This window comes from Carya illinoinensis, chromosome 16 (genome assembly GCF_018687715.1).
Source record: "Carya illinoinensis cultivar Pawnee chromosome 16, C.illinoinensisPawnee_v1, whole genome shotgun sequence".
NCBI lineage: Eukaryota > Viridiplantae > Streptophyta > Magnoliopsida > Fagales > Juglandaceae > Carya > Carya illinoinensis.
The window spans coordinates 7,650,658-7,667,248 of record NC_056767.1 but is presented as its reverse complement, the minus strand read 5'-3'; the positions used below and the strand labels follow the sequence as shown (position 1 = coordinate 7,667,248).

Sequence of the window (16,591 nt, the reverse complement as noted above, 5' to 3'; positions counted from 1 at the left end):
TTAAGTAAAATCAAAAATTAAAAAAAATAATAAAAGGGTAGTAAAAGAATAATAAACCTATCATTATTTTACAGTTATAGATTATGTAAACGTTGTGCATTCTTTTTGAAAAATAATAAAGTCTATTAATAAAAAATTAATTTTTTTTATATAATTATCATATGTACTCACTTTTTCAAAAGAAATATATAACGCTTACGCTCTCTATTACTGTAAATATAATTTTTCAATTAATATTAGTTAAGATATTGTTTTGGAAAGTCTAACAAATGGTTTGTTTTTTATAAAAAAAAGGTGGTGCTATTTTTTCGTCTGAAATTTTATCATTTTAATTATATTTATTAATAATTTTATATATTACAACCACTTATATAGACAACTATTTAAAATTTTTACATTAATAACTGTTATGATAACAAAATATAAAATACAAAAGTAGTATTGTGAAATTAGTAAATGTCAAAGGACAGAAATACGTTTCAAACTTTGTATAATCTTGAGAGAACATATCCGAATCTTCGCATCAATCTCATTTTAAAGACTCATAATATAATTTATAACTCTTTTATAATAACCTTACAACTTTATTTCATATAGAAAATAACCATATAATGTTAAGATTATTTATAATCAAATGATATAAGATTTTAGTTAATTAATAAAAATTAATTATAAAATAAGTATAAAACATTTGTAGTATTACTTCGAAGAGCTATCCAACAAGAAATGATATAAATAAGGTGTAAAGAACACTATAAATTGTGACTTGTGAGATTTTCTAACTTATATTTTTACCATTAAAACAAAATGCAGTCAAAGGTAATGAGGAATAAACTTACAGCTATAAATAAATTATATAAAAATAATTTTACAAATTATCATTACTTCACGTAATTTGTTAGATTTAAATTATTAAAAATAACTTTATAATCTAACGAATCATATCATATCATATTATTTATAGAGTTACTTTTACATAAACTATAACCTTTTCAAACAAAAGATTGTTTGGATTCAGAAATTATCTCATCTCATTATTATAATTTTTTAAAATTTAACATAAAATATGATAAATAATTTAATTTTTTTAAATCTTAAAAAATAATATTAAAAAAATTAATATTTTAATAATATTTTATTTAATTTTTAATTTTTATTTAAAATTATCTATCTTATCTCTACATTTAAATAGATTATAAAAAGAAGCAAACCGCCCCCCCCCCCCCCCCCCCACTAACCGCCAACACTTTGATTAAAAAGACAAAGCTCTCATTATTAAAAATTGCCAGTTGTCTTTTCTTTCGTCCAGTAATCCTTGCTCAATTTTGAACCGGCGAAAAGAGACTTTATGCCAACGCAAAACCGGGATTTCATGATGGGCAAGAGAGGTATCGTTGCACCATTAAAAGGATTAGAGTCAATAACTATCCTTCTTTTTCCTTTGTTTTTTCAATATTAGCTTTAAGCTTTCATTGGGATTGAGATCATTAAGAGTAGGTTTGGGATTAAGTTTGAAAGTTTAAAAAGTTTTTTTAATTATTTAAAAATTCTTTTAAAGAAAAAATAATATATTTGATAAATTTGTAAAAGATATTTTAATCACTTAAAAAAGTTAAAAGTCTATTTTTTTTAAAAGTATCAAATTGAAACTTTTTTTGAAAAGCTCTAATAAATAACTGTATATTTTTTAAAAATTAATATAACTAACTTTAAAAGTATTTTAGATACATATTTATCAAACAGTAAATAATTTTTAAAATATAAAGCTTATTATTTAAATTATAAACTATAAACCATAAAAATATAAGCCATATGTTTTTGAGTAGTAGCTTTAAGCTTTCATTGGGATTGAGATTATTAAAAAAGAAAAGAAAGTACTTTAACCATAAAAGGATTATACAATAATAATTTTATAAACTGATCTAATTTAAAGTAGTTCATCAGATTATAAAATTATTTTATTATAAATCAGATCTAATAAATTAGATAAAACTACATCAACTTATGAGATTATTTTTATATGATTTATTTGTAGATGCAACAATACTCGTTATCTTGATATTTTTTACTAAGTATACGAGATTTACACATTTGGTTTTACCTAAACTTTTAATAGCAACTCATTAAAGGAAAAGTCTAGTTGTAAATATATTTATGTACTAATATGTACACTAATTTATTGTGATTGGTAAAAAAGTAAAATTTATTGAAAACAATACTAATTTAACTTTTAAGTATAAAAGAATCAGTATTGATATGCAGATTAATATGCGACTTTGCTTGTATGTGACAAAACTACTCATTAAATACATTCTATTCTCGATCACACAATTAGGTATTCCATTCTTATTCTTTTACAGTTTTACTCGAATATCAACCAAACTGTAACAAAAATTATGAATTCAAAGGCAGGACTTTCAAAGGTTTCTTCATAAAGTCATGGTCAGCATTTTCTTTTTGTTTCTCGCCACACAAACAACTTTTGTATTCTAAAAGCAGAATTTTAAATTTAGAACGTCAATGACTCTGACATACATACACGTGACAGTTGTAGTTCTATTGAATTTCCCCTCTCCCTCAATATATATTTTTGTATACTCTTTCCCGCATTCTGTATATATAAATATATCGGATTGTCTGTTGGTCTCATGTCCGTGTGAAAGTGATGCGAAGAAGCTATTGACTTGACCATGCCGGAGGTGGGCTTTCAGGAGCGGACGTCGTCGACAGGCGCCGGCTCGAGAGGCCGCGAAGCTAGCCCTGACTCCGTCATCTTCAACCTCGAATCCAACTTCTTCAGCCTCTTCTCCTCTGCTTCAGCCAGCGTCGACCGCTGCTCTTTTACTTCCGACGCCCACGATCACGATTCCGTCCCCTCTGAAATCTCCCTTGTAAATCCTGGTCCTCTCTATGAGCTTGGTTCTGCAATTCATTTGGTTTACTTGCATTGCGCGTTTTTTATCCAAGACTCCTCTTTTTTTTTTTTTTTTTTTGTTTTCTACATGAACTCTCCAAATTCAAGTGGATAAATTCGTGTCAGTAAGGCTTAAAATCCTTGATTTGATGCAGTGTTTGGTAGGACCCGACCATGGCGATCGCCACGAGAGCTCGAGTCATCCAGATCCTAATAAACGCACAGGACACAACAAGAAGCACAGTCGCTTCTTTAGAAAAGGAGAAAAAGCCAAAGGTAGTATATAATTACCATATATAAGTTACAAATTTCAGTGACCAACGCGCAGACTTACTGTTTCCTTGGATTTGTACGCAGTCGAAAAGGAAGACAGCGACGCAGATTTTGAAGACGAAAGTCCGCCTCTTGATTCTGCAAGGAGCTCCTTCTCTCTAGCTCTCAAAGGTACCCCCTTACCTTCACAAACCGAACTAGAAGCTTGTGTTTTTGCTTAGTTTATGAGAAAGCATTTGATTTATTTGACTTCTTTTTTGTTTTTTGGCTCTCTAAAGAATGCCAGGATCGGAGATCCAGATCTGAATCTCTATCCGAGAAGCTAGATAGACGAAGACCCGCTTCGTTGGATCTGAACAATGTTACCGCCGCTTACTCCTCCTCTCCGCGGCTGGCAACCTTGAAGAAAAGCTCAGTGGTTGCGTCTCGCAAGTGTGGTATGTTTCCGAGTCCCGGGACACCGAATTATCGGCAGGCGAGCATCGGAATGCAAAAGGGTTGGAGCTCGGAGCGCGTTCCTTCACATACAAGTGCTAACCGGAGGCATGCGGCCAATGCGGCATTGCTGCCTTTCAACAATGGAAGGTCGACGTTGCCTTCGAAATGGGAAGACGCAGAAAGGTGGATTTTCAGTCCGGTTTCGGGAGATGGTGTTGCAAGGCCTTCGTTTCAGCCACCGCAGAGGCGGCCCAAGTCTAAGAGTGGTCCACTCGGTCAGCCTGGGATTGCGTATTACTCGATGTATTCTCCGGCGACGCCGATGTTCTATGGGGGTAATGTTGCGGCTTCTCCGTTTTCGGCCGGTGTGGTAGCAGCGGACGGATTGGCGATACATTCTAATGGCAATGCTGGAGTTCCTGGGGGAACAGAGCCTTTCATTGCACGTTCAGTTAGTGTGCACGGCTACTCTGAGATGCTGAGCCAAGCATCATTGCCTGGATTACAAGGTAATACTAAATTAGCTCCTTTAAGCCTCACTTTCTTTGATTAGTATCGATTAGAATTAGGATTTGCAGGTCATTTAAACTTCGTTAGTTTAACATCATTCATGAATGTAATTGTCAGCGTGAAGGACTGATTGAGTCAAAGACTGGATGCCAGTTCCTTTTAATTGATGTTTTAGTTAAGGAAAATGACAGTCTCACTACTAAATATACCCACCAAATGTGCCCCCTCATATATATATTTTTTCTTAATGGTTAAAGAAGTGAGTATTAGTGAATTTTTATATATATATATATATATATTTTTTTTTCTAAACGGTTAAGGATGTTTAAAAACTACTTTAAGGAAAAAAAAAAAAACTTATTTGTACTAGTGTGCACATTTGGTGGGCACATTTGGTAGTCATCCTAGAATTGTCCTTTAGCTAACTGGTTGGTGAAAGTTGATTAGAATTCTCATAGCATCTGAATAAAAGAGGAGTTCAATGTGGGTAATAGTACTGGATTTTAAATTGTTAAGCTTAAACCTCTACTAATCTCTCAAGACCCATCTTTTATGAAAAAAATGCGAGGCATGATATATTTTCACATATCTGATCTTTACCTGTTTCCCTTGTTTCAAACACAGATGAAAAGCTCGATAGGCTCAAGGATACAGGGACTGACATATCCTTGGGTGTTTCAAGAAGGGACATGGCAACCCAGATGAGTCCACAGGGTAGCAGTCACTCATCTCCACACAGGAGGCTTTCTTTCTCTGCCTCCACTCCCTACTCCCCTCCTATTGTGCAGTTGCATAGCCAACCATCATCTAAAATGGAAGTTAGGGATGTCCCGGTAGATGAACGTGTCACTGTGACCAGGTGGTCCAAAAAACATAGAGCTCGGCTCCCTGGGAAGAGCTCAGCTAATGTCGATGACTGGAAAAAGAAAGGTGTGGGTACTCAACCTTCCATGTTGGATATAAAGAGCATTTCCAGGTATGAATATTTGACTACTTTATTATTTAAATTTCCTTCAGTTCTGTTGGGACATTTAACTACAATATGATGATATCTTAATGGGGTCATGCAATATTATGAGATCCTCTAACAAGAATTCCTTGTGTTGCCCTTCTTGTTAAACTTGTACCATAGTACATTGAATACTTTCTGTTTATCCATGTATAGTGAAATAAAAAAAGGTGGGGAGCAAAATGTGTGGTTCAGAATCCACCTCTTCGCATTTGATGGGAGCAAATGCACATTTAGAGAGTCTAAGAAAAGATTTCGGAGACGTCAAAATGGTTTTTCAAAGATGATGAGATTCTTTAAAAAGAAATCCTTAAGTTGCCCTTGTTAATATTGTACCATAGTTCATTGTTTATTCGTGTGTGGTGGAGTAAAATGGTGGGTGTTTGATGCTGCAACCCTTTGGTATTGTAAACTTTTGGATAGATCTTACTAAGAAACAGTTGGGAAGACGATGGTTGGTAATCATCTGAAAATTGATCTTCATTAACCTTTTAACCATCATCCTTTCACCATCCCTTAACGTGATGTGGCATCAAATAATTGGCCAATATGCCACTGATCAAAAAAAAAAAAAAGGCCAATAAGTTAGAAAATGACAGTTTTCAAGTCATTTCGATGTTATATCATAGGATAATGAAAAGGATGGTGCAAGGATGATGGTTTACAAGGTAATGCATCAATTAGGTACTCTGAAATGCTGAGCCAGTCATCATTGTGAATAGCATTTTTCTTAATCATCTGAGCTTCAGCTGGCTAACTGCATCAAAAGTGGAGCACGGATTTCTTAATGAGTTGAATTGTTACCTTTGAACTCAAACAAGTTTTCCAAATGTAAGTCAGTTCCAGGTAATGGCTGTTGGTTGGTTAGTTTAGTGAATATCAAGGAATTCATGCCACTTTTTGTCAGGTGCTAGACCCTTTTTTTCCCGAGTTGAACTCTCCCTTTTCCTTCTTGACTATGATACCAGCATCCAATGTAGGATAAGAATATAAAAGAAAGCGCCTATACTGCCCGAAGATATTTAGGCTACAAATTCCAGTATTTATAATTCTTAGTTCTTGGCCATATTATGAGATCAGAAGATAAATCCCACTTGGTGCCAGCCATGAAATGAATGCAGAAACGTAACTATTCTATGTCAATGAGCCTATGTCTTTTGACTTGTTCCAGGTCAAAAAGAGAGGAAGCCAAAATCACAGCATGGGAGAACCTGCAGAAGGCAAAAGCTGAGGCAGCAATACGAAAACTGGAGGTTATTTCCTAATGTTATGTTTCTTAATGCATCGTTTTATATTTTTTGAAACATTCACTTAATAATCAACCCTCTGTGGTGAGATATGTTTCCTTTATTTTCTCCAATGCGACTAGATTCTATATTTATTTATCACTTTCAGATGAAGCTGGAAAAGAAGAGATCGTCATCCATGGATAAGATAATGAACAAGTTGATATCAGCTCAGAAGAGAGCTCAAGTTATGAGGAGCTCAGTGTTGGCCAGTCAGGCCAATCAAGTTACTAGGACTTCCCATAAGGCTCTCTCATTCCGCAGAACCCGTCAGATAGGCTCCTTGAGTGGCTGTTTCACCTGCCATGCTTTCTAAGGCCCCATCCAGCCATCTATTATTACATTTTACCAATAATAGCAGGTACCCTTCTCTGTAGAACTCTCTGGTTCATAATTTGATCCCATTAAATTTCTCATGTACACTTCCTTTCTGCTGGAGTTTCTTCTATGGAATACTTTTCATGAGACTTATCTATACTAAAAGCTAAAAATTGATCTAGATGATTACTTTTCTTTTATTCATCAGTGTACAACTGATCACCACAGAGTCACTAGATAGTGGAGGGTGCTTACATCCCATATTACTTTTCTGTAGCTTTGTTATTTGAAATGCATCTGAACATGGCAATTGAAAGTAGAAGCATTTGAATGCACTATTTCATTCTCCAAATTCACCAATAATGGTTCAACAGTATGAAATGTGTCTTGAGTTAGAGTTGAATAATCTTGGGAATAATCTTGCAGAAAAGACTGCTATTTGATGTTACACTATTTTATATGAAGGGAAAATTGTCCCTGTACATTGTCCCATGCTCTCCAATTTATGTTCTGTTTTTTTACCAGATTTAGAGTTGAATGGGAAATGAGGGGGGCAAGAACATGATTGATGCTGTACAGCAGAGCAAAAAAGAAAAGTATATATTATTTTGACACTGATTTGGTGTCAACTTAGTATTTGTGGTGCACTAAAGCACCAGTTCTTCCACCAGGCACCAAGTTCCTGATAACATTTGAGAATCCAATTACTGTATTATTGTGGATTCAATGGTTAGGAACACATATGTAATGTATGTAAATCAATCAACCTTTAGATTTTTCCTTTTGGGGGTTACCCTTTCACCTTGATAGGTTGTGGGACCAATGGAGATGTTGCATTATTATGATCTATACTTTAATTTTTGAAGTTCGTCCAAATGCTGAGGTTTAATCTGCCTTTTATTTTTGTATAAAAAAGGGCAATGTTGCCATAGTGTACTTTCTTACTTTTCGTCAATTGGATTCGGGTCCAGTTTGGTTATCAGTTTTTCCTATTTCAACATGCTATATTTATTTTTAAATTTAAAAGATTCACTTAAATAAACGGTAATAAACAGTAAAATTAACAGTAAACATTATATGAACAGTACAAAATTGATATAAACAGCGTGTAAAGTTTACAATTCGGCTCTTTATAAAACAGTGACACATTTTTTTCAAATTTTAAAAATTAAAAATTATCTTATTTCATCTTATTATTTAAATATATATTTTTTATAAAATATTTTATCTTATCTTAATTTAAAAATTTTATTATTATTTAAAATATCTCGTATCATTTCATCTGAATGGTGTATCAAATACGAATTTTCGATGATTTGGTCCCATCTATGATGATGTGATTGTAATGCAGAGGGAAAAAAAAAAAGACTGCCCATTTCAACCCCATTGTGAGATCCTTTCACTCCTAGAGTACTGAGCCACCCCATTTGGGCTGTTCTCATCCCCATTAGTTGATACTTTCGATTACAAAGATTGATATATCACTAATGCCTTAAATATTACTCTGACAAGCTTTTTGGTTTTAACGTTTTATTAGTGACATATGGGTTTGTAATTAATGGCCTTTCCGAATGACACAATCCATGGTCCTTGGGTCCACGGTTGGGGGTTCAAACTTCCAATGCTAGGACTGATATCCCCTAAAATGATTGTCTAGGTCAAAAAAATAAGACATGGATTTTTAAAGCTTATGGGGGTAAAATTTATAGTACCCAACACAACGAAAATGGCTAATAAGCTTACACTGGGGGTGTAAAAAAATGTGAAAAACCAGTTGAACTAGATTGAATTGGTGGGTTTGGTCTGGTACTGGTTTTTAAAAATCGAAATTGGTCCTAAACTGGTTTGATACCGATTTTCATATTTTAAAAAATGATTTAAACCGAACTATATAGGGGTGTATATTTTTTTATATTATACTATATGCTAAATCTATAATTAATATAACATAAAATTTTAATCTTATCATTCAAGTTTATTAATATTATAACATAAAATTAATACAACATTTTATTTAAGTTAACACTACTTATACATAAAATTAATATAACATTTTATTTAAGTTAACACTACTTATACAATTAGACATTAATAAATTAGTAATTGTTAATAATAAAAACTAAATTCTAGCAATAACTATAAGTTTGGTGTTGAAAAAATTATAATATTAAACTTATGTAGTGTCATATGTGTAAACTGTAAATTGAGAAAATAAGACCAGACTAGACCAAAATTGAAAAAATCGAAAGCTTTGATTTCAATGATGAATTGGTCTGTAACGACTCTTAAATTTTCAAAATCGGTATATATTTGTTTGGTTGCAAAATTTATCCAAAACTGGACTAGTTACACCATTCATTGAGACATAGGGTATGGAAGTAGGCGTTCAATGGAAGGGAAGAATTCAACTAGTGATGCATTTAGCTTTAGTTTGTGGTCTGCTACACCATAAGCCACCATGCATATGGTGACATCCAAATGATGAGTGTGTCACGTCATCTACACATCTCGCTTCCAGTGCACGTGGATCTCACGCTCCAGCTCCCTTCTCACAAAAAAAACCACTATGCCACCATACGCTTTTAAATAGCCCCCATGCGCCTATGCAACTAACTCCCCACTCCATCGCCTCCCCAACACCCATTCACTAGCAATCATCTATTGGTGCTTATGCACACACAACCACATGAATTGGCTCAAACACTTGTGTTTACCAGATGTTGCCAGCTTCTTTCCCCTAGAACAACCACCCACCACCATTTACCCCTGCAAACATTCCCACCTCCACTTAGGCATCAAATTTTGGGTATTTTAGTTGTTTTATTTGCTTACACGTTTGTTTATTTATGTGATTCATTATTTTTTTTTTCATAGTTATAGGAGGCTTGATTTGCTATATTTTGTCTACAACTTCAAGCATGCTTTTTATCCATCACTCCCTTCCATCATGGCCATCTTATACTATCACTTTTAGCAGCTTGTTCGTGCCTCTATAGCTTCAAACCCCACTATTAGGGGAGTAAAAAAAAAAATCAAAAAATTGGTTGAACCAAACTTGTGGGTTTAGTCCGATACCTGTTCTTAAGAATTAGAACTGGTCCTAAACCGGTTCGGTATCGATTTTCATATTTTGAAAACCGTTTTAAACCAAACCGGATTGGTATATATTTTAAATTTTTTAGATTATAGATAAGTTTTTATATTATATTCATATACTCAATTGCTAATTAATACAATATAAAATTTTAATTTTATTATTCAAGTCTATTAATCTTATAACATAAACTTAATATAACATTTTATATAAGTTAGACACTACTTATACCATACCAGTATATTTAGACACTAATTATACTATTTTAATCTTATTATTCAAGTCTATTAATCTCACTAGTATAATTAGACATAATGAGTTAGTATAATAAATATTAAATTCTAGCAATTAATTTTAGTGTTGAAAAAATTATAATACTAAACTTATGTAGAGTCACATGTGTAAACGATAAACTAAAAAAAGGGGGACCAGACCGGACCGAAATCGAAAAAACTGAAAGTTTTGATTTTGACAATGAATCGATCTATAATGATTCTTAAATTTTCAAAACTAGTGTGTACCATTTTAGTCTCAAAATTTGTCTAAAAGCAGACCGAATTTGACTAGTTACACCCCTACTCACTATCACCTTTTGTGTGGAATTAGATGCTTTTCCAAGATGCGGGAGAGGAGACTTCTAGTGACCACCTCAAGTTGGACTATTTCTGTGCTCACCTTATTGCTTAGGATCATCTTTCACAAAAAGAAAAAAAAAAAAACATATTCAAGCTAGCCTTTTCCTCGACTGCGAATTGAGAAATATGAGACTGAAACCATTTGGTTCCATTTCCCCTTTGTTTTTCTATTTCATGCACTATAACGTTTGTTTTTTAGGCATTTGTTAGGGTCTCTTGCCCAATCCTATTGCACATTTAATGTTAACAAAAGAAAAAAGATACAAGGGAAGAATTTGTTCCTTTGGAATAATATATCATTCTCAATATAATCTAATGTGATAAGTGTTAATATGCTTGACTAATATGGTATCTATTTTGCTAAAAACACAAATTGGACAATGAAACAAATCCTCGCCAGACCTCATGCCTACTTGCCCCCATTGACTGGGTGGATGTTTTTCCCATCCCACCATCTAATTAATTTCTATCAATAAAATCAATCTAAAGCCTCTTTTGCAAACATTCAAATCCTTCCAAGCTTCTAGGCCATTAAATAATTCAAAAGGCCATAATAACCAAATCATTAAAACCCACTTGCTCATAGATAAAATATTTAAGTTCACAATCTTGATCATGAACCTCTGTGTGGGGAGATCCACATTTGTGGCAATGTGTCTCTAGCACTCTATTGAGGCTCAACATCACGTTGTGCAGTTGGTTTTTGCAGAGCTCATGGCTATGCCATTGATCTCAATATACACTCGTATCGTCATGCCTTGGGTCTATGCATGAAGAACAAGTAGAAGACGATGAAAGGACGAGATGAAGAAGAAGAGATTTAGAGAAGGAGAGAGAGGCATGAAGAAGAAAAGGAAGGAAAGGAAAGATGTAACTAGGGCTAAGCAGAAATCCGAAAATCCGACTTCCACCTCCGGGAGTCGAAGTCGGAGGTGGAAGTGTGCCGACTCCGCTCCGCTCCAACTTTGATACATCGACTCCGACTTCCCATTCCAACTCTGACTCCGCTCTGATATTGTGCATATTTTATAAAAATATATGTGTTTTCAATATATTAACATCTAATAATAATGTATAAACACTAAAATGCATAAAAACATGTAACATTATAATACTAATGTATAATAACATGTAAAACTAATGGATAAACACAACTATATAAATAAAAAATTTATAATAACATGTAAAACTAATGTATAATAAGTTAATAACTAAATTATTGATGATATAGATTTTATATAACTATATTTATATAGTTAGATAAACTCAATAATACACTAACATGACCCTTATACTTTACATGTTTTTATAAAAATATATGTATTTTTTATACATTAGCATGGCCCTTATATTTTACATGTTTTTATAAAAATATATGTATTTTTTATAAATTAATTATATGTATTGAAATATTTTATATAATTATACCTTATATAGTGAGTTAAATACTAGTATGAACAAATGTACCTAAAATAATACACTTATACTATAATAACATGTAACACTAATGTATCTAGTATACCATGTAGTAGTAATGTATAGTAATCAATCTGTAGAGTATAATAACTTGTAATACTAATAATGTGTTAAGCAATAAGCCACTAATGCATAATAACATATTAACATGTAATACTAATATATAATAATTAATGTATAATAACATTTAATACTATTGTATAACATGTACTAGTAATGTATAATAATCAATGTATAATAACATATAACACTAATATATAAATATTAAAGTATAATAATATTTAATAGTAATGTACAGTAATCAATCTATAATAACATGTAATACTAATATATAATAATTAATATATAATATTATAATAAGAATAAGTTAAACATTACTAATTTACTATAAGTTAAATATTATAATATTTTAATAACATGTAATAATAAATACTAAGAATATTTAAACATAACTATAGTATAATAGCATATCATTAGATATGAGTTAAATAGTAATTGTTAATAATCAATATAAGAATTACATTTAGTAATAAAAAAGATTATAAAAACCATAAATAAAGAAATTTATGATTAAAACAAAGATTAAAATTTGATTTAGTGTTTACAAAAAAAAAGGGTTGAAAATGGTTAAAATAGAGTCTAACCGTCGTTGGACTCTGTTTTGGTCACAAAAAAATTGAAATCATAGTAAAACGGTGCCCTTTTTTGAGGTTAAACGGCGTCGTTTTACTTCAAAATGTCATTTCCTAGCGTCATTTAGATGTATGCCAGGCTTAATCCACCGATTCCACCCACCGACCCTAAGATTAACAAATTCATCACTTTGACTCTTAGGCCTTCAATTTCGACTCTTCAGGAACCCTAGCCCCAACCCCCACGATCTCAACCATAGCCCAGCCCCAACCAGTGGTCGACGTTCAGCCTCCGATCTCTTATCATGTCTCGGCGTCGTCTCTTCTCCGTTCAGTGAGATTCCATTTCCAGGTATTGCCAATTTGCCCACGCGATTTTTCTTTTCCTGTCACAGCGTCGTCTCTTCTCTCTCTCTGTCTCTCTTTGTCTCTCTCTCTCTAACGATTCATTGAATCATTGATATTCAATTGAATCGATTGCCTATAGCTATTAGCTGCTGCGGTTTACAGAACCCAAGATAAAACTTCTTCTAAAGGTCATGGGGTAGAAAAGTAGGCACATAATTGAAGTCCTCCAATAGTTTTTGTGCAAACTCTTCTTATTCATTAGCATCTATTTCAACCTTAAGAGAACCCACATAAAGTACCTCTGTTTCAGAAGAGAAACCATCCTTTAACTGTAATAGAATTGAATCCTCATCCAAAATGAAGCACCATTTATTATTTTCTATATCCCTTTTGACATGCAAAGGTAGCATATTAATGCCATTATAGTTAAAGGCCCAGTCTAAGAAATTGGCACCTGATCTTAATGCCATTAATGACAACTGAAAATTATTTCCACCTAATCATAGAGGAACACTTCCAAACAGAATCTTTAGCTATCCAAAAACCTAGAGAAATAAAATGGATTACCCACATCATTAAGTTGTTGACAATAGAGCTCCAAAATCCACATAAAAACATATTTATACAAATAGATCAACTTGCATCAATATATATATATATATATATATATATATATATATAATAGAATGTTCTCTGATTGCTCAAATGTAGGATTAAGTAGGTCATTCCCTACAGACATTTTTCATAATTCCACAAAAAAGTCCATTATATTCTTTGTATGTGGTGTCCCCATCTTATTAATATATATATATATATATATATACACATATACTAATTACATGCATGCTTTTGATCTTCAAGGAATTGGAATTGTATATATACATATACTAATTAATATATATACATATACTAATTATATTCAAGGATTGCAGCGTTTGTTGCTTAGTATGGATGGATGTTGATGTGTTTGAATTGGAATTGGAATTGTGCTATTTTCTTATTATCATTATCATTATTATTATTTCTTCTAATAAAAGACAGCTTCAATGTCCTAAAGAGGGTCACTTATCAGATTTATTCCAATTGATGTACCTAGTAGTTTTGTTTTATTGGTCGGCCAAAAGGCAAAATTGATATATTGATAAATTTTTCTGTATTGTTTTGCATGTTCTTAGTGTGTTCTACAGTTCTAGTTCTTAAATCATGAATATAGAAAGCACAAACACTTCTACATCCATAGCTGGATCTTGTCCTAGCATCTCAGCCCCAGAACAGCCGATTGATGCTCCCAGTCTAATAGTCAATGAGTCTAGCAGACCAATAAAATCTTCGATAGGCACTCCTAGTGCCTTCCGTTCTACCTCACGCCCTCCACCTAGTAGTAGAAATCTTAAGAATAGGTCTGAGGTATGGGCCTACTTCACAAGAGTGCCTGATTATGATCTTGAAGAGCATGTAGCTATTTGTAATCATTGTCATAGGCAATAAAAATGTCATCCCAAAAGGTAAGGCACTTTGGTTATGAAAACACACATCCAACTTTGCCCCCAAAAATCATAAGAGTAATTTAGACAAGAGTCAAACATTATTAGTTTCGGAAGCAAGAAGTGAAGAAGGGGAAGGAGAGAAGACCTTAGGGATGACTAAATACAATGAGAAAAAAATCTAGGCTGCTCTTGCTAGGATGGTGATAGTGAACGAGCTACCCTTTAGATGTGTTGAGGGAGAAGGGTTTCAGGAATTTTTTAAATCCCTTAATCTTAGGTTTCCTATTCTTTCTCGATTCACCGTAATGCATGATTGTATAAGACTATTTTTGAGAGAGAATGATAGCTTGAAGAAAATGTTTTTGACCACCAAAGAAAGAGTGTGCCTAACCACCAACATTTGGACTTCTATCTAAAATATTAATTACATGTGTGTGACCGCTCACTTCATTGATAGTAGTTGGAAGTTGCATAAGCAAACCATTTCATTTGTTCGAATTAGTGACCACAAGTAGACAACGATTGGGAGGAAGTTGGAGGAGTTTATGCTTGATTGGGGCATTGAAAAAATTCTCATAATTACGGTGGATAATGCTACTTTTAACGATTTCGCTATTGATTGGTTGAGAACAAGGGAAATAGGAAGTACGGATTGTGTTGCAGCTCACCATTTTATTCACATGAGGTGTACGACATACATCTTAAACCTTGTTATGAGTGAAGGTTTGAAAGAGGTTGATGAGTCAAGTATAAGGGTCTAGAATTTGATTAAGTATGTGAAGTCTTCTCCTCAAAGACTTGCCACTTTCAAGTCTTGTGTTGATAGGTCAAAAGTTCAATGTTTTAGTTTTTTGAATCTTGACGTGTCTACTAGATGGAATTTAACTTTTCTTATGTTGGACATGGTTGAGAAGTATTAAAAAGTCTTCCAACTTTTACTTGATGAGGATCCTTACTCATGAGTTTATTTTTCTGAGGATGAGCATGGGAAAAAGGGTCTTGGAGCTCCTGGGCTTGATAATTGGGAGACCATAAGAAATTTTTTGAAGTTTCTTCAAATATTTTATAGTACCACTTTGCATATTTCTGGTACATTATATGTCACATCAAATATTTATGTCCAAGAGCTTATTGCCATTCATAAACACTTGAATAGTTTTTGTGACAACAATAATAAACAACGTTTGAGTTCAATGGCTTTCAGAATGAAGACAAAGTATAATAAATATTTGTGTGATATTGAAAAAATAAACCGGTTGTTGTTTATTGCTGCCATTCTTGATCCATGGTTCAAATTAGTTACTCAAGCATATTAGTTCAAGAAAATATTGGGCGAGGAGAGGGATGAGGAATTTGTTGCAGTTTTCAAGAGGGATATGAAATATTTGTATGAACAATGTATAGAGTTTGGTGGTGGGTGTGTAACTAGGTCTAACAAAACTCGGAGTGATGAAGGTAGTGTATCAATGAGAAGTAGTAGTAGTACCGTTATAGAATATGATCCATTGGAATTTTTGATAGAGTTCCATAAAGAGTATATAGTATTCTTGATGTATTGTAAGTTAGAACGGTGTTTGTTGGAGAGTATTGAGATTTCTACAGAGAGTTTCGAAATTTTAATTTGGTGGAAAGTCAACTCCATCAAGTATCCAGTTTTTACTCTAATGACAAAAGATGTCTTAGACATTTCGATCACCACCGTTGCATCTGAGTCAGCATTTAGCACATGAGGTCATGTCCTGGATCCGTTTAGGAGTTCTTTGGCTTCTAGAACTGTAGAGGCTCTTGTATGCTTGCAAAACTGGTTGAAGTCCACCCCTATATGCTTGAGTCAAAATTATTCGGAAGCTATTGATGATGTAGAGAGTTATAAGCTAGATTCAAGTAATGTATTTAGAGATTTTTTTTAGTTGTTATATAAGTTGATTTTGACATTTTGTGATACTAATCTACTATACTTTAACATCTCAATGTAGAATTAGCCACTTCTATGGCCAGCATACTTCGTGAAGATGATTGACAATTTTGTTTATGGTATCTGATTTCAATTTTGTTTTCTTTATTTTTATAAATTTATATGGTATCTTATTTTTTCACTAATTTTGTTCTTTTTTCTTCAGGCACAAGTTGGAATGACATTCATTGTAATTTGTATTGGCTTTTTTGTTGTA

At 33.0% G+C, this 16,591-nt stretch overlaps 1 protein-coding gene across 1 annotated transcript; it reads left to right on the top strand.

Annotated features, from left to right (window-relative positions):
* Positions 1–2,514: 2,514 nt before the first annotated feature.
* On the top strand, positions 2,515–7,624 carry LOC122299900. The gene is made up of 8 exons (XM_043110382.1): positions 2,515–2,891; positions 3,070–3,190; positions 3,272–3,358; positions 3,466–4,134; positions 4,760–5,111; positions 6,316–6,397; positions 6,540–6,791; positions 7,274–7,624. The coding sequence occupies exons 1-7, from the start codon at positions 2,691–2,693 to the stop codon at positions 6,744–6,746; spliced, it is 1,719 nt and encodes a 572-aa protein (XP_042966316.1). The 5' UTR covers positions 2,515–2,690; the 3' UTR covers positions 6,747–6,791; positions 7,274–7,624.
* The last annotated feature ends 8,967 nt before the right edge of the window (positions 7,625–16,591 follow it).